We start from the raw sequence: 19,466 nt of genomic DNA, 5'->3' as shown, positions 1-19,466 counted from the left end.
TTCCCTTTCCTTTTCAGTGCAATTGGCAGCACAATTAGTTTCCATACCCAATAAATATTATGCATCCAGAGTGTTGTGGTTTCATTCTTGAAAGAGACATGCAGAGAGGAGGAAAGGGAGGTGTTTTCTTAATACATTCGGACATTGTTCTGCTTGATTTCTACTGTGCTATCTATTAGGAAAGGATGTTAACCCATTATGTGCTGCTAATTGGACTGAACAGGAAAGGGAAATTATGTTAAATACAAATTTAATCTTTCTTGCAATCTTGATAAATTACAGAATATTCAAAGTTTTGCACTGGAGAAATTTCACCTTGCAAAAAGATGTAAATGCTCCACAGATCCTGCTGAAATGAATTTGCCAAAACTTGTTGTACTTGCCATTTAGTAAATTGTAGATGTAGTAGCCACTTTTCATTTTTGGCTAACTTAAGCCAAATTTTAAATATAAACGCAACACATATCTTACATTTATGTTTTATTTCTGGTTCATAAAACTGCTCTATAAATCTGCAAAATTATCATATATACAAGATCAACAAAAATAATATATTACATTTCTAAATAAAACATATTTAAGAAAAACACATCAAGGTTTAACAAAGTTTGATAAATGGTAAGAACTGTGCATTTCTATAAGTGCATGTAAAGTACATCTTCTACGAGCCATTCATAAACCTTTTGCTCCTTCAATGGTATCAGATGCAGCTCAATCACCAGGATGATTCGATTCTGAGGGCTGCCACTATGCTTTGGTGGTTGGTACCAACAGAAGTTGGTAGAAGATTCTTCTTATAAGAGTTGCAATATGGCCACAGCATGAAGAAAGCCTTTTATTCTGTAGCCCGTATTTATGTACTTGTGTGGCACAATGCACCTATCTGCCTATGCAGCCTGATACTTTATACATAACAAGTGCTAAATTACAATTATTTTATGAAAGACAATCCCATAATTATTATAAAAACAACTTAACAACACTTAACAACACTTAACAACACAAGAGGAAATGTTTGGTTTGTCTGCAGTTGACAATGTAAATAATTTAAGCTGTTGTACCTTACAAATACTTGTGTATGCCAACATCCAGTACCCAGTGCAATCCAGTGCTTTTCAAAGAGTTTAGGTTATAGGAGAGTATAGGAAGCTGATGGCTCAAAATGAAAAAGCCTCCGTCATTGTGCACCAATTTGGGCCCTAAACATTAACTTGGAAACAGATTGTGGCTGAATCACAGGAATATCTGTGTCACAGGGGTGAGTGAGGTGTGTGACGTATTGCATGGGTTCCAGGTGGTGCGTATGTCAGTGGAGGGAATAGGGCTGCTGTCTCAAATTGAGGGAACAGGTCAGTCTTAAGGTGGCCATAGATGTTACAAATACGATCTTATCTGCAATCAATTGTTCATTTTCAGTAAAAATGTGTAGAGCTGACTCATCAGAAATACAGGTCGAAACAATAAAATTCTACCTGTATCTGATAATTTAGCAGGCTGATGCTCGAATCATCAAAAATTTCTAACTTGCCCGATGGACGAGCCAAATCCTTGTCTTCTGCCAATATAGATTGGCTGGTCTCCTGCCATACACGTACTGAATATCGAAAAAAATTGTGCGTCAATGGCCTCCTTTAGATGATTATGGGTTACTATGAAGAGGTGAGACAGTAGAAGTCTCTTTTCAGTGCTCCCAGAATGTATAGGGGGAATCAAACATGTCAACAATGTCACAGACAATTGTCCTTCTTCCATTTACCGTATTGTTGCATTAAGGGACATTTATTGCTTTTTAGTATAAATGTGTGACTATTGGTCTTCTGGCTAAAATGAGTATCATGCTAACTACACATAAATACCTGCTCCTTGTATAGCACACACACACATATATAGTCCACATAATAACTCTAAATTTAAAGTAAGATCTAATAAAATGGTATTCCCCTTGCTGGCTAGAGGAGGGCAAGGATATATAGCGACTTCCTTTGGGAGTGGTTTAATTCAAAAGTATTTCTTGCACACATCACAAATTCAGATGATATTACTCCAGACTCACAGAAATTATTTTTTTTTGGAGGGGGGGGACTGGTAAACAGTGGTACCATATCTAAAATCTTATAAACTTCTTGTTCTATCATTTGTTAATGTAATTACTTTTAAATAAATCATATGCTATTAGCAGGCCTCCCATTTTAATTAACCTAATGACAAAAAAGCATGTAGGGGAAAGAGAACAATATGAATATAAGTTATATAAACCCCTGTATAAATTACTATAACTCCTTTCCAAAGTGTGTGTTAACATGGAAAGTTTCTGATTTTTACTGTATATTGGGCATGTACAATACTAGAAATGTGTTTGATATTAGCTGGCATATTTATTAATGTGCTTAATAGTGTTGGAAGCAGTGTATCTTTTTGCCCTCACCTACCTGAACCTCATAAGGTACCAGATCTCAGAGGTTTCAGTTACTGTACAATTGCATAGATCACTACTATACTGTAAATATGTGTAGAAAGAGTAGTCAAACAGTAGGCATGTTCTTCATTGCTTTTTCTTTACATTTATATATTAATCTTATTTCTACAACTTGGTCTAATTTGTCCTCAATGTTCAATGTCTGACCTTTTGAAATATTGACTGCCTTACCAGTACTGCTCTTTGGAACTGAAGTCCTTTCTGGCTACTTTCAATCCTTAAAATCAATCAGATTTAGTGTGCCCCATCATCAGAATGTATTACCATTTTATTTTTATAAATGGCATAGTTGACTTGGGCATTATTGCAATACTACTTTCTAAAAATGATTATAAATGTCATATCTAGCTACACCTGCTTCCTAAAGTGCTACAGAATCATCAAGCAATTGAAAATAGGCAGACTGTGCTGTAACTGGAATGAACAAGGAATTGATCCAGGAGATCTGCAACAGATCCCTAGTATTGTGCTTGCACAATGTTGCACTGTAAAGACTAGCTGAGATAGCTAAAAGCACTCGCACAACACAGAAGTCCAGTGTGGAAATCTTCAGGTGAGGAGCTTCTTATGATCGGACATCAGTGTGCTTTGGTCACTCCTGGGCGATGCAGGCGTTGCACTGCTGCTGTCCAAGGACCTGGATGGGTGCTTTACATGGGGCTGAGACAATGCCCAGTACCAAAAAAAGATGAATAAGCCTATGAAAATAAGAAAAAGATATAGTGAAATAGTGTTGCTTATAAAGTATAAAACACCTGTATCTTGTTGCATTACATTGAACAACATTCTTTAAGGCTGCTCAGCACGTGCACATAGGTGATCAGACCTCTGCTCAGAGTAATGACAATGGAATGCAATGTCACAAAAGATGCAATTTGGTTTCATTAACAAATAGGCAGCATTTTTTAAAGATATCTACCGATTTTGGTCTCTGTACCCCAGTCTCTCATCACTCTTAAGCTTAAATTTCAGACAATTTTGGGGCAAAAATCTGCTGGCCACCAAATGTCTAGACAGTGACCTGTTTTACCAATATTTATTGAAATTGTCCTTAAGGGGCCCCTATACCTCCTGGGCCCATCTCTGTAGTTCTGCCCCTGGTGATGGGCGAATCTGTCCCCTTTTGCTTCATGGAAAAATTTGCAAAACAGTGAAAATTTGAAAAAGATGTATTTTCACATATATTCATTTATTTTTTTAGACTTTTTTTTTCACTGCACATATTGTGCTATTTTTGGGCTACTTTTGAAGTGTCTCTTGACTAGTTTTGGGCTGGTTATGTCGCTGACTTGGGCTGGTTTTGAAAAATAGACCTGACAAACAGCTCCCATGTGATGTGTGTATTACACAGTGGGGAATGACCCCTGGCAGAGAGAAGAAAGCTAAATATCTATTCAGTGCTATCTTTCCAGGTAGGTACCTCAAAAATGCTGCAGTTTTGCAAATAATTTCAAATAATATTTAAATGTGAAAATCTATTTTTTTTAAAACATTTAAGCCTTGGAACTCTTCACCTTTGGAATTCCATCTCTAATTCTTGCATAATGAACTCTTCCTCAGCCTTTTCAAATTACTAACTGTAATTCATGGACCAATGACAAAACCAGCTGCACTAATTACATTCCTGTTTGTGAATGTATGGTACCTACCCACCCACATGATTCCTCTTTTTAGTGTATTTTAACACATGGCTCTTTACCTTTACACACACACACACACACACACACACACACACACACACAAAAAGAAAAATGGGCCTGGTGCACACAGAGCACTGGTCTCTGCCCAGGTGCTGGAACAAGGAATTGTACAATCAATAAAGAAAAAGTCCGCACTCATGGGTCTTGTGTAGAAAAGCAAAAAGCTAATTAGTGTTTATTCAACGTTTCGGCTCATAAACCTGGACGGCTCGCGATTATGAGCCGAAACGTCGAATAAACACTAATTAGCTTTTTGCTTTTCTACACAAGACCCATGAGTGCTGACTTTTTCTTTATTGATTATATATATATATATATATATATATATATATATATATATATATATATATATATATATATATATATATATATATATATATATTTATTTATTAGTTTTTTTATGTATTGCCCCATATCTGTACTATTAATGTAATGCAAAAAAAAGTGTAGCTTTGTCCTTACCTTGCAAGGAATTTAATATGCTGAATAAGTACTGAACAGGAAGATAAACAGCGCCAAAGGAAAAGAAAGCTATGCCCCATGGGAGCCCCAGCATTTATTTATTAGTTTTTTTATGTATTGCCCCATATCTGTACTATTAATGTAATGCAAAAAAAAGTGTAGCTTTGTCCTTACCTTGCAAGGAATTTAATATGCTGAATAAGTACTGAACAGGAAGATAAACAGCGCCAAAGGAAAAGAAAGCTATGCCCCATGGGAGCCCCAGCATAAAGATAAGCCCTAAAAGGGTTACACAGTACTGGGTTTGCTCCCTGCGGTTGTGGGGCATCAAGTGCAAGACACGCACCACCATAACAGTCAGCATTCCACAGTTAAAGAGGAAAACGATGCCAAAGTATCCCAAGTTGACCACTTTGTGAATGATTGGTTCAGTCAGCCAACAACTGGAAAAAAAAGAAGGAGATTAGAAGACAACCCACAGCAGGGATGCCCCTGCCCTTTAAAGCTACATTATTACTGAGGCAGTGGGTTGGATCCTAGCAACCAGATGGCGGAAATTGCAAACTGGAGAGCTGTTGAATAAAAACCTAAATAACTCAAAAACCACAAATAATAAAAAATGAAAACCAATTGCAAATCGTCTCACAATATCACTCCCCACATCATACTAAAAGTTAATTTAAAGGTAATTTTAGTTGTAGGCTATACAGGTGCAGGGTGTTGTCGTTCAATTGGACATCTCTAAGTTATATTTCCCTTTGGTAGTGACCCAGTCCATCTCTTGTCCTTAATATGAAACAGGTGATATAGGTATTTATTACCAGCATGCAAGTCAGCATAATTTTCACTTACATTGAAGCTCTGGAGTTACACGATGATGGCCGGTCAACATTTATACTGTAAAGACCATAATATTCAAAATCCACTAGAAAAATTACAAGTACAATTAATGCCGGAAAGCCTATGGAAAGAAGAATATGGATCAGTATAGGAAGTTGCATTATAGGAAGTTCCTTTGTTTATACAATGAAGCTTTTCATAGCAACTAGAGTGTGTTAAGATTACACATAAAGTGTGTGTGTGCGTGTGTGTGTGTGTGTGTGTGTGTGTGTGTGTATATATATATATATAAATATAAAATACACAAAAGCCATGAATATCTTGTAAATTATATCCTTATAAATTGTGAGTTCTGATGTTATCAGTTATAAACGGTGAGTTCTGATGTCATTTCTGTCACATGACTCACTGAAACTTGTGTATTTTAATAAATAAAGTACCCCCAGTTGTAAAATATAAGGATATTAGAAGTTACCTCGGAGTTCCATGACCTGTATAAAAACACTTGGCCTTCGGCCTCGTGTTTTTATATGGTCATGAAACTCCTCTGTAACTTATAATATCCTTATATTTTACAAGAGGGGGTACTTTATTCACTATATATCTTACAAGTGTGCTTAAAGGGACATAATACGGATCATCAATGGATTTAGTAAGCAAGCACTGTAAAATGGGGTTGTTTGCTCAGTTTGAAAAAGGCATGCTACTACTGAACAGAGCAAGCATGGCTACTAACACTTGTATGGAAGAACACAAATGTGCAGATAAATTATACTTCTGGTAAAGAATAACAGAATAATACATGCCACCATCCATGGAGCATTTGTTTCTGTAAGATTTCTGGTTCAAGCTGTACTCTGCATTTTATCTAAAAATTTGGTGTTGTACATAAATTGTAACTCTCTTGTGCTGTGTCAATAGAAATAATGGCATAAAACAAGTGCCAGCGGTTCTTAACTATAAACTGTTGATTTTTTGAATTAAGAATACAGAATTACGAAGACAGGTACTTCCTTTGTACAATGATGTATCTGCTAAAACAGTCAAATTCGATTCATTGAATTAAGTATACAGAATAAGAGGAAAAGGTACTTCCTTTGTACAATGTCTCTGCTAAATCAGTCAAATTGCTCAAAAATGCCTTTGTATGCATTTTTGAATAAATATGCAATTTGAGTGTTTTAACAGAGACAATTCTCAGTATTTTCTAAGGCAGGGTGTTTTCTGGAATTTTATATCCTTGATAAAGAGCACTGTCCCTCATTTCCCTTAGGGCTTTAAACTTTTTTAGTATTGAGACCTCCCTTTATCTAAGGCCTTATATGGGCCCCCTCCGGTTTAATTGAGTAGGGAAGGAAATACACCTAAATCTTCTGGGCTAATACCTCCATCTCACAGGACATATGTTACCACCATGGGACATTCTGCAAGATTAGAAACGTAAGAAAATTTCTATGACACTTACCCCAGCCAATCACAGCTAATTTCTTTGTGGCAAAAGATGTGGAATCAAAGACTTTGACCACAAGCCTGTACAGATTAAATCCTTCAATGCCCATCCATGTGAACATGCAGAGCTGGGCGAAGTGAAGCAGCATTCCTGAACCCTTGCAAACAGAAGGGAGGTCAAAAGCCCCCAAAACTGCACTTGACATGAAACAGAAGTCCAATAACAGTACTGCACCCAAAAGGTTCATGTGTATATTGAGGGTAGGATTTAAATGTGTCTTCCTATAAATGAAAAATGCAAAGTGGTGATATATGTAGAAATGTTGCACAGGCCCACATATCCCAAAGGTATGACACAAATACTAGTTATCACTATATTCCCAGCATCCACCGCATTGGAACTGCTTGCACCACTGGCACAGTCAAATTGAGTGTGGTTGCCCCACCAATATTAGTTCAAAGCTAACTATGGAGAATATACTGTATAAACGTGTAGGCATTTTCCTCAAGTCTTAACCTACAGTAACTAGGCTTCAAGCCTAGCTCCTGGTAGCTTTATTTCAAGTTCAAACAGGCAATGGTATCACTGACTGAGATTCTGGTTAGTGTTTACCTTGAATTTGTCTATAGGTCAGACTTTATAAAGTTAGTTTTTCTATTTAGTGACTAAAAAATGACCAGTTGACCACATAAGAAATTAGTGCATGTTAAAAGTAATTATTTTCTAATTCCAAATCTCAATCCATTAATTAGTAATCATATGTACGGTTTTATATACAACCAGGCTTTTCTACTCACAGTTAATGGTTAACCTACAGGTATGGGATGCATTATCCAGGAATCCCGTTATCCAGAAAGATCTGAATTACGTAAAGGCCATCTCCCACAGCCTCCATTTTATCAAAATAATTCAAATTTTTATAAATGATCTACTTTTTCTCTGTAATAATAAAACAGTACCTTGTACTTGATCCAAATTAAGATATAATTAATCCTTATTGGAAGCAGAACCAGCCTAATGGGTTTATTTAATGTTTAAATGATTTTCTAGTAGATTTAAGGTATGATGATCCAAATTACAGAAAGATCATTTATCTGGAAAACTCCAGGTCCCGAGCATTCTGGATAACAAGTCCCATTACAATTTACTGGTTGTATTGTTGCCCCAAGTGGTTCATCTTACTCAGCACCCTATATGAATGCTTGCACATATGAATCTATTGATCTGGAGCCCTCCAGTTTCTAGTTCACCTATTAGTAAAATTCATAAAGAGCACATTAACAAGGGTTATGCATTTCTTCTACAGGTACCTGGTGCAGAAGTTCCAGCAGATGGTGAAAAGGGCAGCCAGGAAAGAGATGGTGCATCCAACAAATGTCAAAACAGAAAGGGATACTAGGTGCTCCTCTGATATTTTCTGGCTTGAGTATTGCTAATGAAGAGAATCAGATGTATGTAAGTATTTATAATCTACATGTAGTGCCATCATTCAATTTGTTAGCTTAATAGATATCAAGAACAACGCAATACTAATAAACAAATAAATATTTAAATTTTTGTGAAGCAAGACGTTGGTAGACCCTGATCAAAAACAACAATCTGGGCCATAGCCCTTTAAAACAATAATTGCCCAAGTCCTTTAAAACAATAACTGTCCCAGACTCAGCACTGTCCTCCCTAAACTACTGGCCCTCATTGACACTGCACTGACCATGCTATGGATAGATTAGATCTTAACTGCAGTAGTATAATGTTATACATGCCTGATCCACCAACAGTATATGTTCCCAAGATATCCACAAATAATTGCAGGTAAATTCATACTGATTGGTACTCATTGACCCACCACCTTTTCTCTGTGGACATATATAATATGCACTATTGCAGCCTTCTCTAGGGCCATATGAATACCATTAATCAATCATTAGAGGTCTTAAAATACCTGACATTTTTCCAGTGGCAAAAACAAAAAACACTTACCATTAGCACAGCAAAGTAAGTTAGATGGCTGCAGTTGCACTGTGTGTGATTTTCTTTGGGAAACGTTCTGCAGCCAAATGTACTCCATCCATCAGTTGATTCTGTAAAAAAAAACAAATAACCTTCCTCTTGAATATCTTACAGTATCTCTTTTTAATTATCTATCCATACCATGTCATGTATACTGGGCATCATATGTTCACCTGGTAAGACAATTAGAGGTCTATATACATTTATTAAATTACCAAAGTTACTGCAGTTATTTTTTCATATTATTAACTACACTTTCATCCCAGTGCCTCTCCAGTAAGAAGTGATATAAAATGATAATTTGTGTATGTGCTGATAACTCAAATATTCAGTATACTATAAAATCCAAAATATTTGTGGGAATTTTTTTTTCTGGATTTATTAAAGCCAGATGTTTCAGTATTCCTGGTTTCTTAATTCAGACTAAAGATCCAGGCTGAAAGTGTACTTCTCTGGCACCACGTTTTCTGTCGGTATAAGCCTTGCATTTGGCTTGTTGATGTTTCACAATGTCAGCAGTAGATGATTTTGTAGGCACAGTATTTTGTGGAAGTTTGAAGTCTGCAACATGTGCGCATCTGTCTACCATGTAATAATTCAGCTGGAGATGATTGGGTTGTTGCATGGCACGTTGCTCTGTAGTTATGTAGGAACTCTGTCGTAAATACTTTCCAAGATTTCCTAGTAAGATTTGCTGTCTGTAGTGCTTCTTTCAGACTTCTGTGGAATCGCTTGATTTCTCCATTTGCTTGTGGGTAATACACTGAAGATTTCCTATGCACAATATTCCTCTCTCTCAGAAAGGATTCAAACTCATATGAGACAAACTGTGGTTCCTTGTCTGATATTAACTCCTTTGGATTACCTTCTCTGCTGACAGAAATGTTATTACTGTGGCTGATGTTATATGAGAAACAAATGCAATTTCAGGCCATTTACTGTAATAGTCTATCAAGGTTATAGCAAATTTGCAGTCTATAGGAGCATCTGTAAAAGGACCGACAATATCAATAGCAAGTTTTTCCCATGCTGAATCAGGAAATGGTACTGGTTTTACATCTGGTCTCAACTTAACTTTGTGTACAAAGTTCTTTGCACAGCCCAGTGAGGTGTTGCTTTGTGGTGAAATTTTAGACACTGGCTGTGTGGCAGGCACTGGTGCTGTAGTAATGCGGCCGTCAACTAACTGTAGGTTTAATGCAGCAAAGAGATCCCTTCCAAGTATAGCAGCACCCTTATTCACAATGTAAAAGTCACATTTTGCAGTATTTGATTCAAATTGTACAGTCACTGGCAAGCAACCAAGCACAGGGATTGAATCCTTTAAAGGGGAAGGAAACCTCGTCGGCGCTAACCCCCCTCCCCCCCTCCCGTGTATTGCCCCCCCTCCCTCCTCCCCCCTGGCCTACCCCTCCCGCTGGGCAAATGCCCCTAACTTGTTACTTACCCTTCTGCGCAGGTCCAGTCCAGGGAGTTCACAGGCGACATCTTCTTCCACGCGATCTTCTTCCTCCTTTGACCGGCGTTTTGGCGCATGCGCAGTAGGAGCAGTTCGCCGGTACGGATCTACTGCGCATGCGCCAAAAGTCACGCGCATGCGCAGTAGATCGTACCGGCGAAACGATCCTACTGCGCATGCGCCGGTCAAAGCAGGAAGAAGATCGCGTGGAAGAAGATGTCGCCTGTGAACTCCCTGGACTGGACCTGCGCAGAAGGGTAAGTAACAAGTTAGGGGCATTTGCCCAGCGGGAGGGGTAGGCCAGGGGGGAGGAGGGAGGGGGGGCAATACACGGGAGGGGGGGTGGGGGTTAGCGCCGAGGAGGTTTCCTTCCCCTTTAAGTAACTGACCAATTTCAGGGCAGGTGCAACAAGCGGATCTTTTGCAAAGTATTTCAAGAAAATATCCTTTGGTAGTATAGAAACAGATGAACCTGTATCAAGCATCAGGTTAATGGAGTGTCCTTTGTCAGCAGAAGCAGTACTGACACTGACAGTGCATATAAACTTGTCTGGAATAAATGTACCAGCTTTATCCACACTTAATACTGTGACATTTGTAGTAGTGACTTCATGAACATCTTTAGCAGAACTACGGCAGATCTTAGCAAAATGTCCTACTTTTGTGCATTTGCGTTTAGCTTTTGCAGGACATGTAACATGATTTGCAGTGTGTTGTGTTGAACCACAGCGAACCTTACCACTGTATTTTGTCTGTGACTGTGCATTATTAGGCCACAGTGCTGAATTCACAATCTGTAAATTCCCAGCAGTTCCCTGACAGAGTTTTAGCCTCTGCCACTAGTGTTTCAATTTGGCTAGCAACTGTAATAGCCTTTGCAAGGGTTAAATCCTGCTCTAGGAGGAGACTCTCTCTAATGCGAGGTGAGTTTGTTTTTTCCACTATTTGGTCTCTTAGCATTTCATCTGTCAGAGTCCCAAACTCACAAGCAACAACCAGCTCTCTCAAAGCTGCTACAGATTGTTCTGTGGATTCGCCATTACGTTGTCCACGTTGGCGGAATTTATATCTTTCAGCAACCACATTTACTCTTGGCACGAATATACACTGTCCCTCTGCTCCCAAGCAGTGAATAAGTAAAGCACGCTTTCTAGCAGCAGAAATCTCCCCTTGGTCAGCAGCAATAATGTAATTTTCAAACATACGAATCCAAGTAGTACAAGGTATGGTAGGCTCACCAGGGTTACATAGTTAAATTGGGTTGAAAAAAGACAAAGTCCATCAAGTTCAACCCCTCCAAATGAAAACCCAGCATCCATACACACACCCCTCTCTACTTTTAATTAAATTCTATATACCCATACCTATACTAACTATAGAGCTTAGTATCACAATAGCCTTTGATATTATGTCTGTCCAAAAAGTCATCCAAGCCTTTCTTAAAGGCATTAACTGAATCAGCCATCACAACATCACCTGGCAGTGCATTTCACAACCTCACTGTCCTGACTGTGAAGAACCCCCTACGTTGCTTCAATTGAAAGTTCTTTTCTTCTAGTCTAAAGGGGTGGCCTCTGGTACGGTGATCCACTTTATGGGTAAAAAGGTCCCCTGCTATTTGTCTATAATGTCCTCTAATGTACTTGTAAAGTGTAACCATGTCCCCTCGCAAGCACCTTTTTTTCCAGAGAAAACAACCCCAACCGTGACAGTCTACCCTCATAATTTAAGTCTTCCATCCCTCTAATCAATTTAGTTGCACGTCTCTGCACTCTCTCCAGCTCATTTATATCCCTCTTAAGGACTGGAGTCCAAAACTGCACTGCATACTCCAGATGAGGCCTTACCAGGGACCTATAAAGAGGCATAATTATGTTTTCATCCCTTGAGTTAATGCCCTTTTATATGCAAGACAGAACTTTATTTGCTTTAGTGGCCACAGAATGACACTGCCCAGAATTAGACAACGTGTTATCTACAAAAACCCCTAGATCCTTCTCATTTAAGGAAACTCCCAACACACTGCCATTTAGTGTATAACTTGCATTTATATTATTTTTGCCAAAGTGCATAACCTTGCATTTATCAACATTGAACCTCATTTTCCAGTTTGCTGCCCAGTTTTCCAGTTTAGACAAATCACTCTGCAAAGTGGCAGCATCCTGCATGGAACCTATAGTTCTGCACAATTTAGTATCATCTGCAAAAATAGAAACACTACTTTCAATGCCCACCTCCAGGTCATTAATAAACAAGTTGAAAAGCAAGGGACCTAGTACAGAGCCCTGCGGTACTCCACTAACAACACTGGTCCAATTAGAAAATGTTCCATTTACCACCACTCTTTGCAGTCTATCTTTTAGCCAGTTCTCTATCCAGGTACAAATACTATGTTCCAGGCCAACATTCCTTAATTTAACCAGTAACCTTTTGTGTGGCACTGTATCAAATGCTTTAGCAAAGTCTAAGTAAATCACATACACTGCCATCCCAGAATCAAGGTCTCTACTTACCTTCTGATAAAAATAAATTAAGGTAGTCTGGCAAGATGTATTACGCATAAAACCATGCTGGCACAAACTCATAGTATTATGATTTGCTATGAAGTCCAGTATCTTATCCTTTATTAATCCTTTCGAAAAGCTTTCCTACCACTGACGTCAGACTAACTGGCCTATAGTTTTGAGGCTGAGAAAGGGATCCTTTTTTGAATAGAGGCACCACATTAGCAATTCGCCAGTCTCTCGGCACTATGCCAGATCTCAATGAATCCTGAAAAATTAAGTAAAGAGGTTTGGCAATCACAGAGCTAAGCTCGCTAAGTTTGGGAGAAAAGGTGCAGGCTGCTGCAGTGGTAGAAGAGCCATCCTTGTCACCATTTGTTATGTTTTGGGTAGCCGAGGATGAGTAGAGTATAACAGTGCTTTATTAGCAGAGTCATGCAGGCATTACACAACAGTAACGAATCACTTTCACTTTTAAGCGGACAGGAAGTATGCACAGTATAAGTATGAGCACAGTGACATCTACAGGCCATTTGCATCAACATCACAACTCTCTAGATAGTAGACAATGCAAAGGGTTATACAAATTAAGCTCCATCATTTTCTCTTACCATTCCAGAAAACGCAGACTGGAGATAGGTTTGTCTGGAATGACAAAAAAACAAGAAAATTATATATATGAATGCATGTTGTAAAGCACATAAAAAAGCAAATGATCAAGGGCAGTGTTGTTACAAGCAGTGTAGCAAACAACCTTTTGCAACAACTACTGTGTACTACTTTTCACTCCCTAAATATCAGTTTCACCTTCTATTTCATACCTTCTACAGTTTATTTTGATAAAAGGAGACTTTCTTCGGGAAATAGTATACAGTAAGTTTCAGCAACTATGCCACACTGTATTCCAAAAATGAGCATTTACCTACATGGAGCTGCATAAAAGACACAAACCAGCTGAATCTTTAAGCACCTGTATTTGTTTTTTCTGATGCAGCTTTCAGTCATATTATGATGCTAATGATAGCTTCAATGCAGCAGGCTTTTTAGCCAATATCAGTTCACACAATCATGTCTCACAGGAATCAAGTGGTTTTTATTTTCCCCTGACTTTCACACCTTTGAATGGGCCTAAAGCATACTTCACATTGCGGCTTGCTAGGTAGCACATCACAGTTGCATATAATGATGTACATATGTAAACCAACTTCCTTCACAAAGCTGCCCAAAATGGTACATGAAAAATAACCTATTGGCAGTGGTAGCATTGTAAATTATGCCAATGGATTAATGAATACCCTTTTATACCTAATTCCAGTTTTTGAGGTTACAATAAATTATTGATTAATTATTAACCACAGAAGGATAATATTCACTAAATAACTTGTGATAAATTAAAATGGAAAAGTGGTAACCTCAGGATTAATTAATAACAATGAATATATGCTAAATACAAATGTACATTTCCACTTTCATGGCTCATTTACAATGCCCCATGCAAAATACAAAAAAAGGCCATATTTCTTAAGCCAGCACAAGGGGTGCCAGAATGAGCACAAAAAGAGCACAAAAAGCTCATATAACTGTGCTCCCATGGTTATAAATCATCCCTTATAATTTAAAGCAAGGGTAAAACATCAGAAATTATAATTTATTTGGCAATGGTCCCATTAAAATGCTTCAAGACAGAGGCAGCAGTTGTCAAACTTTATAAGAGAGAGAGAGGAAATCGTGGATATATCGTTCACCCATAATTTCAAGAATATCTAGGAAATCAAATATGTTTCCACCCATATCTAAAAAAAGTGGCATTCAAGCTGGGCTTGCAGGTATATATAGGTGAGCAAATAGTAATTCTCACCAAATCTTTACATAAGTGGCCTTCAAACTAAATGCCCCTGCCAGTGTTTCAAGGGGGGGGGGAACAAACCCACAGTTTGGGAACTAGGGCCTCTGACCGGAAACATTCCTTCTTGGAATGTTTCCAATTATTGGGGGTCATTTGCCAAATGGTGCAGTGTCTCAGTTTTGCTTTGACTCACCATCCACAAGAAATGTGATCTGTGAATGTGCTAGCCCCCCATATCTAGCACAGGACTAAAGCCATGGGATACCCTGGGATACCCAACAGAACAATACTTTTGACAAACAAATATCAGTACAGAAAATTGTTCTCTGGTAAAATGTAGAAAGTAAAATAGTGTAAAATAGTACTGAACCTCTAACCCACCACTAAGGTAAATTGAGAACATAGATACTCTCTCGGGCAAAACAGTGTGAGTCAGCAAGTTATAGCTATAACCATTGTCTCATGAAGTTAAGCATATCAGCCTCCAGCACATTTTCTGCTGTCATGCTTGCGGCAAAGACTACGTGATAAAAAGGAACAAGATCATTTGGGTTAAACCATACTGATGTCATGCATGGAGAAGGATCATTTCCTGTTTCCTAACCTAGTCTCAGGAGGATATAGATCAAGGGAGAATGAAATGTACAGTACGTTTCACAGCCAATATAGGCACTTGGGTTTATTACAGTTACATGAACACTCAACATGGTTGTTCATCCACATACACACTAGCATGGATGCTGAACATGTTTCACTGAATATGAGGATTAATGAAAATCTGATCTCTAGGCCTCATTTACTAATAAACAGGTGCACGTGTTCGGTGTAAACTTGGCCTCTAGCCAACATTATTAAGAACTTGAGCCTAAATTGACTTGGACCCTGCATCAATGCACCCGATGCCCCACTACCTATTTAAGTTAATGAAGCACATGGATGCCACTGCCATCTGTCATTGACAAGGGTAGTGATTTTTTTGCATAAAACAAACATGGGGTAATTCAAAGACAGACATATTTATGGCCATGTCCTGTTCACAATTTACCAATATTAATCACAATCAGGGCTGCCATGAAGGGGGTAGAATCATCCTGATCCCAGTACATTTATAGTATAAAGGGGAGGCTCAGATGTGCTACACATCCCAGATAAGCTAGGCCCCATTTGAGTTGATGCAGGATGTCACCAAAGAAACAAAGCTGCTGAAGACATCACCGAGGAGAAAGATGAAGAATGCAGGAATGAAGGTAAGTTCCACTGAACACCAAAGATTTTATATGATGTACTGGATGATTAATGGCCAGACTGTATTAAATAGGGAAGTCATATAAAGCAGTATGTTATATCCTTGGGAAGGCTTTGTTCATAAAGCCAGCTTAGAGTCCTCTTGTTGGCTCCAGGGTGAAATGCCTTTTTAAGAACTTGTCACACATGTCACGCGTCAGAATTATCCACTCCCTTTTGTTGCTGAGTGGGAAAACATGTATTGCTAAGGAGGCCTTATAGTAAGTTGAGAGATCCTGTGATACATAGTGAAACTCTACTTTTGATAACTCTGCTTCATGCTGTAATCAGGATTAAAAAGTGTGTTACTCAGAAATGATCTTACCTTTACAGGCTCATGCTCAAAATTGAACATTATATCTTCACACAGATTGGAGACTTTTGTGTTTTCCACACTGACACCAATCACTTTGTCTCCAAGCACTGTGCTGTTGGCTGCATCCTGGGAAAGAGAATTACATTTAGGGGATCCATGGTAAAGTCAGACAGATCAGAAATATACTTAGAAGTCCACGGGCTGGAAAACAAAATTTCATCAGTTGCCCAACTTTTTTGTTTGCCCCAGTAAACCACTGCTCCCATAACCACTGGGTTATATAGTAACATCTGCATGTGGGATTGTGTGTTGCTACTCTCAAACTGAAAAGTCTTTCATTTCTATTGTACAACAAGACCTTCACAAGCATAAGGAAACCTGAGAGCCATAACATGATCTAATTTACTGGCATAATAAAGTTATAATATAAAATAATTACAAGGAAATTGATTGAATATCTATAGGTACAGTATAAGCTTTGATATGAGCCACTGATAAATAAGCAGCAGACATTGGTATATGGAATGACCAACCATAAAAAACAAAATCACTCAAGTGACTATCATTCTTTTTTGCCTGTCCGAGGGGTGAAAATAGGACTGTTTCTACCTCTAGGAACAGCCCCAATCCCTTCATTCTTGGGGCAGGTCAAGTTGTGGTTCTCATCACTAGTGCAGAAAGCACAACTGCTCTGTCTGCTGTAAGAGTCTTTTTTTCTGGTTAAAAACAACAACATTTGTCTCTTAAGGTTACCAGGACATACAGCTCATATTTTTTTCCCAACAGCCTGCTACTAAAACAATCAACAGAGATGTCTCTTAGGAAACTGATTGAAGGCTTCTATGAGCCTGGGTTTGATGGTTCCATTTTTCATTTACAGGTATGGGATCTGTTTTCTGGAAACCAGTTACCTCTAAAGCTCTGAATTACAAGAAGGCCATCTCCATAGACTTCATATCAAAGGAGAACTAAACCCCCCCCCTCCAAACTTCCAGGCACTGCCCCCTTTTCCTCCCTGCTATGTACTTTAGTGTAAAAAATTCTGACCCTTAAATGCTCCAGGTCTCCATCTTCCAGCTCTTTGTATAGTCTTCTGGTCTCATTGCCAACACAAAGCCTGCTGGAGCATGCACATTTGGGCCAAGTCAGGAAACAGCTTTAATTGTGCATGCGCAAATCGGCGTTGAGAATCGAAGAATATACGAAGAGCTCTGAGATGGTGACCAGGAGCTCTGCTGCACTTCTCTGAATTTAAAGGTCAGAATTTTTGTAAGTTTTTTTTTTACACTAAAGCACATCGAGGGGAGGGGGGCAATGCCTGGAAGTTTAGGGGGGCTTTTGGTAGGAGGGGTTATTTCTCCTTTAAGCAAATAATTCTAATTTGTAAAAAATAATTCCTTTTTCTCTGTAATAATAAAACAGTACCTTGTACTTTATCCCAACTAAGATATAATAAATCCTATTGGGTTTAATTAATATTTCAAAAAAGTACTACTACCATACTAAGTATGGAGATCCAAATTAAGGAAAGACCCATTATTCAGAAAACCCCAGGTCCCAAGCATTCTGGATAACGGGTCTCAAACCTGTATACAGTTTATCTTTCAGGCAAAACTATCATTCTATATTCTCTTTCAGTTTTTCATTAAGCAAGGTTTAAACTCCCTTTTTTCCACTGTTTTCTACCAAGACAAAATATTTTGGTACTCTGTTGTCCCCACACCCTCACCTCAATGTCTCCTTAGCACTTGCTGCTATAATGGAATTTACACCTTGCTCTCAAGTTTAAAAACAGTTTCTGGTTTGTCTGTTTCATAAGGGTACAGTGTGATGACATTGACTGATTTTTTAAATTTACCTTAAATACTGAAGTCCCATGAACAGTGACAACATGGAGCCTCTTGCCACTGCCAGCCTTTTCTATGACTTGCTTTGGAACAGATACAGAAATTCCCATTTTTTTTGGAATGGATCGAAGCTGTAAAACACAGTGAATGGTAAGTATGCAATCGGTAAATGGAGTGTTTGCTAAATTTAGTTCCATTCAATAAATATCTAAGAAAGTGAACACCGCTAATTTAGGCACTAAAAATGCATATACAGAGAAAGCTTTGCTATAAAGTCCCCTTAATAAATTGGCGGCCAATATATACATGTCACATTTGTACAGCTCACCCGAAAGTGAAAGTGACCCGGGTATAAAAACCCCGGGACCCGCGCTTGGGTTCACTGATGTCTTAAACAGTATCAAGGGTAAAACAATAGAAGGAACTCACCAGATCCAACTGGTGGCCCGGGTGATTGCCCCAAGCCCGTAGCTATAGGTGAGTCACGTTAAGTGAAAAGTATTGGACTAGCACTCCGTATCCATCCACAAAGGTTAAAAAGTTAACTTTATGTTAAACCCATCTATTCCCTGACGCGTTTTGTATCAGCCGATACGTAGTCATTATGACTTTGTATCGGCTGATACAAAATGCGTCAGGGAATAGATGGTTTTAACAATGTTTAAAATAAAGTAAACTTTTTAACCTTTATGGATGGATATGGAGTGCTCATCCAATACTTTTCACTTAACAGTGAATGGTAACACACCTCTGGAACAGCAACATCATATTTTTGTACAGAAATTTTAATTTGCAATATATTATAAATATGTTACATATAGAAAACTATATGTATGCAATGTTGTGCTAAGCAAATGAGGCAAATTTGCTTCTGTGTTACTTACCACATCTACAGAATTGAGCTTGAATACTGATGCCTGCAGAGTACCATTTCCAAAGTGGTGACTGTTACCTTTAAACTGCACCCCAGAGAGGGTCTTATCAATCCAGCGCCGCAGCCTAAAACAAAAGCGCAGTTCAGATGGGGTTCATGTATGTGCATGTGTGTTCAATGGCTTTCTGTCTAAATTGTTCATTAACTATCCCTTTAGGCTTTGCCTTGGTTCACTGTATTTTTATGCATTCATTTTCACCAGTAATTACAACATTTAAAAACACTGCTAGATGTGAGGGCAGTGAAATGCTACAGAAAATAAAGTGAAGGTAACCTCTTTGGGAACTCTGTGACCTTGTTACATTCCATTCATTGTTCCAGTTTATTAAGATAGTGAA

At 38.4% G+C, this 19,466-nt stretch overlaps 1 protein-coding gene across 8 annotated transcripts in view; it reads right to left on the bottom strand.

Annotated features, from left to right (window-relative positions):
- Nucleotides 1-467: 467 nt before the first annotated feature.
- LOC121393289 (adhesion G-protein coupled receptor G1-like) overlaps nucleotides 468-19,466 on the bottom strand; it is a 60,040-nt gene continuing 41,041 nt past the window's right edge. For 7 of the 8 annotated variants that reach the window (XM_041561250.1, XM_041561253.1, XM_041561254.1 and 4 more), the window contains exons 5-15: nucleotides 19,079-19,193; nucleotides 18,206-18,325; nucleotides 16,357-16,473; nucleotides 13,513-13,546; nucleotides 8,909-9,009; nucleotides 8,239-8,360; nucleotides 6,944-7,209; nucleotides 5,491-5,599; nucleotides 4,907-5,081; nucleotides 4,639-4,732; nucleotides 468-3,174 (exon numbers count right to left, since the gene is read on the bottom strand). In XM_041561250.1, coding sequence (XP_041417184.1) covers nucleotides 3,026-3,174; nucleotides 4,639-4,732; nucleotides 4,907-5,081; nucleotides 5,491-5,599; nucleotides 6,944-7,209; nucleotides 8,239-8,360; nucleotides 8,909-9,009; nucleotides 13,513-13,546; nucleotides 16,357-16,473; nucleotides 18,206-18,325; nucleotides 19,079-19,193 — 1,402 coding nt within the window. In that variant the 3' untranslated portion in view covers nucleotides 468-3,025. Of the gene's footprint in view, nucleotides 3,175-4,638; nucleotides 4,733-4,812; nucleotides 5,082-5,490; nucleotides 5,600-6,943; nucleotides 7,210-8,238; nucleotides 8,361-8,908; nucleotides 9,010-13,512; nucleotides 13,547-16,356; nucleotides 16,474-18,205; nucleotides 18,326-19,078; nucleotides 19,194-19,466 lie in introns of all 8 variants that reach the window. The other variant, XM_041561247.1, reaches the window with a different exon arrangement.

Source organism: Xenopus laevis, chromosome 4S (genome assembly GCF_017654675.1).
Source record: "Xenopus laevis strain J_2021 chromosome 4S, Xenopus_laevis_v10.1, whole genome shotgun sequence".
In the NCBI taxonomy this organism is placed as follows: domain Eukaryota; kingdom Metazoa; phylum Chordata; class Amphibia; order Anura; family Pipidae; genus Xenopus; species Xenopus laevis.
This window is presented reverse-complemented; position numbering and strand designations above follow the sequence as displayed.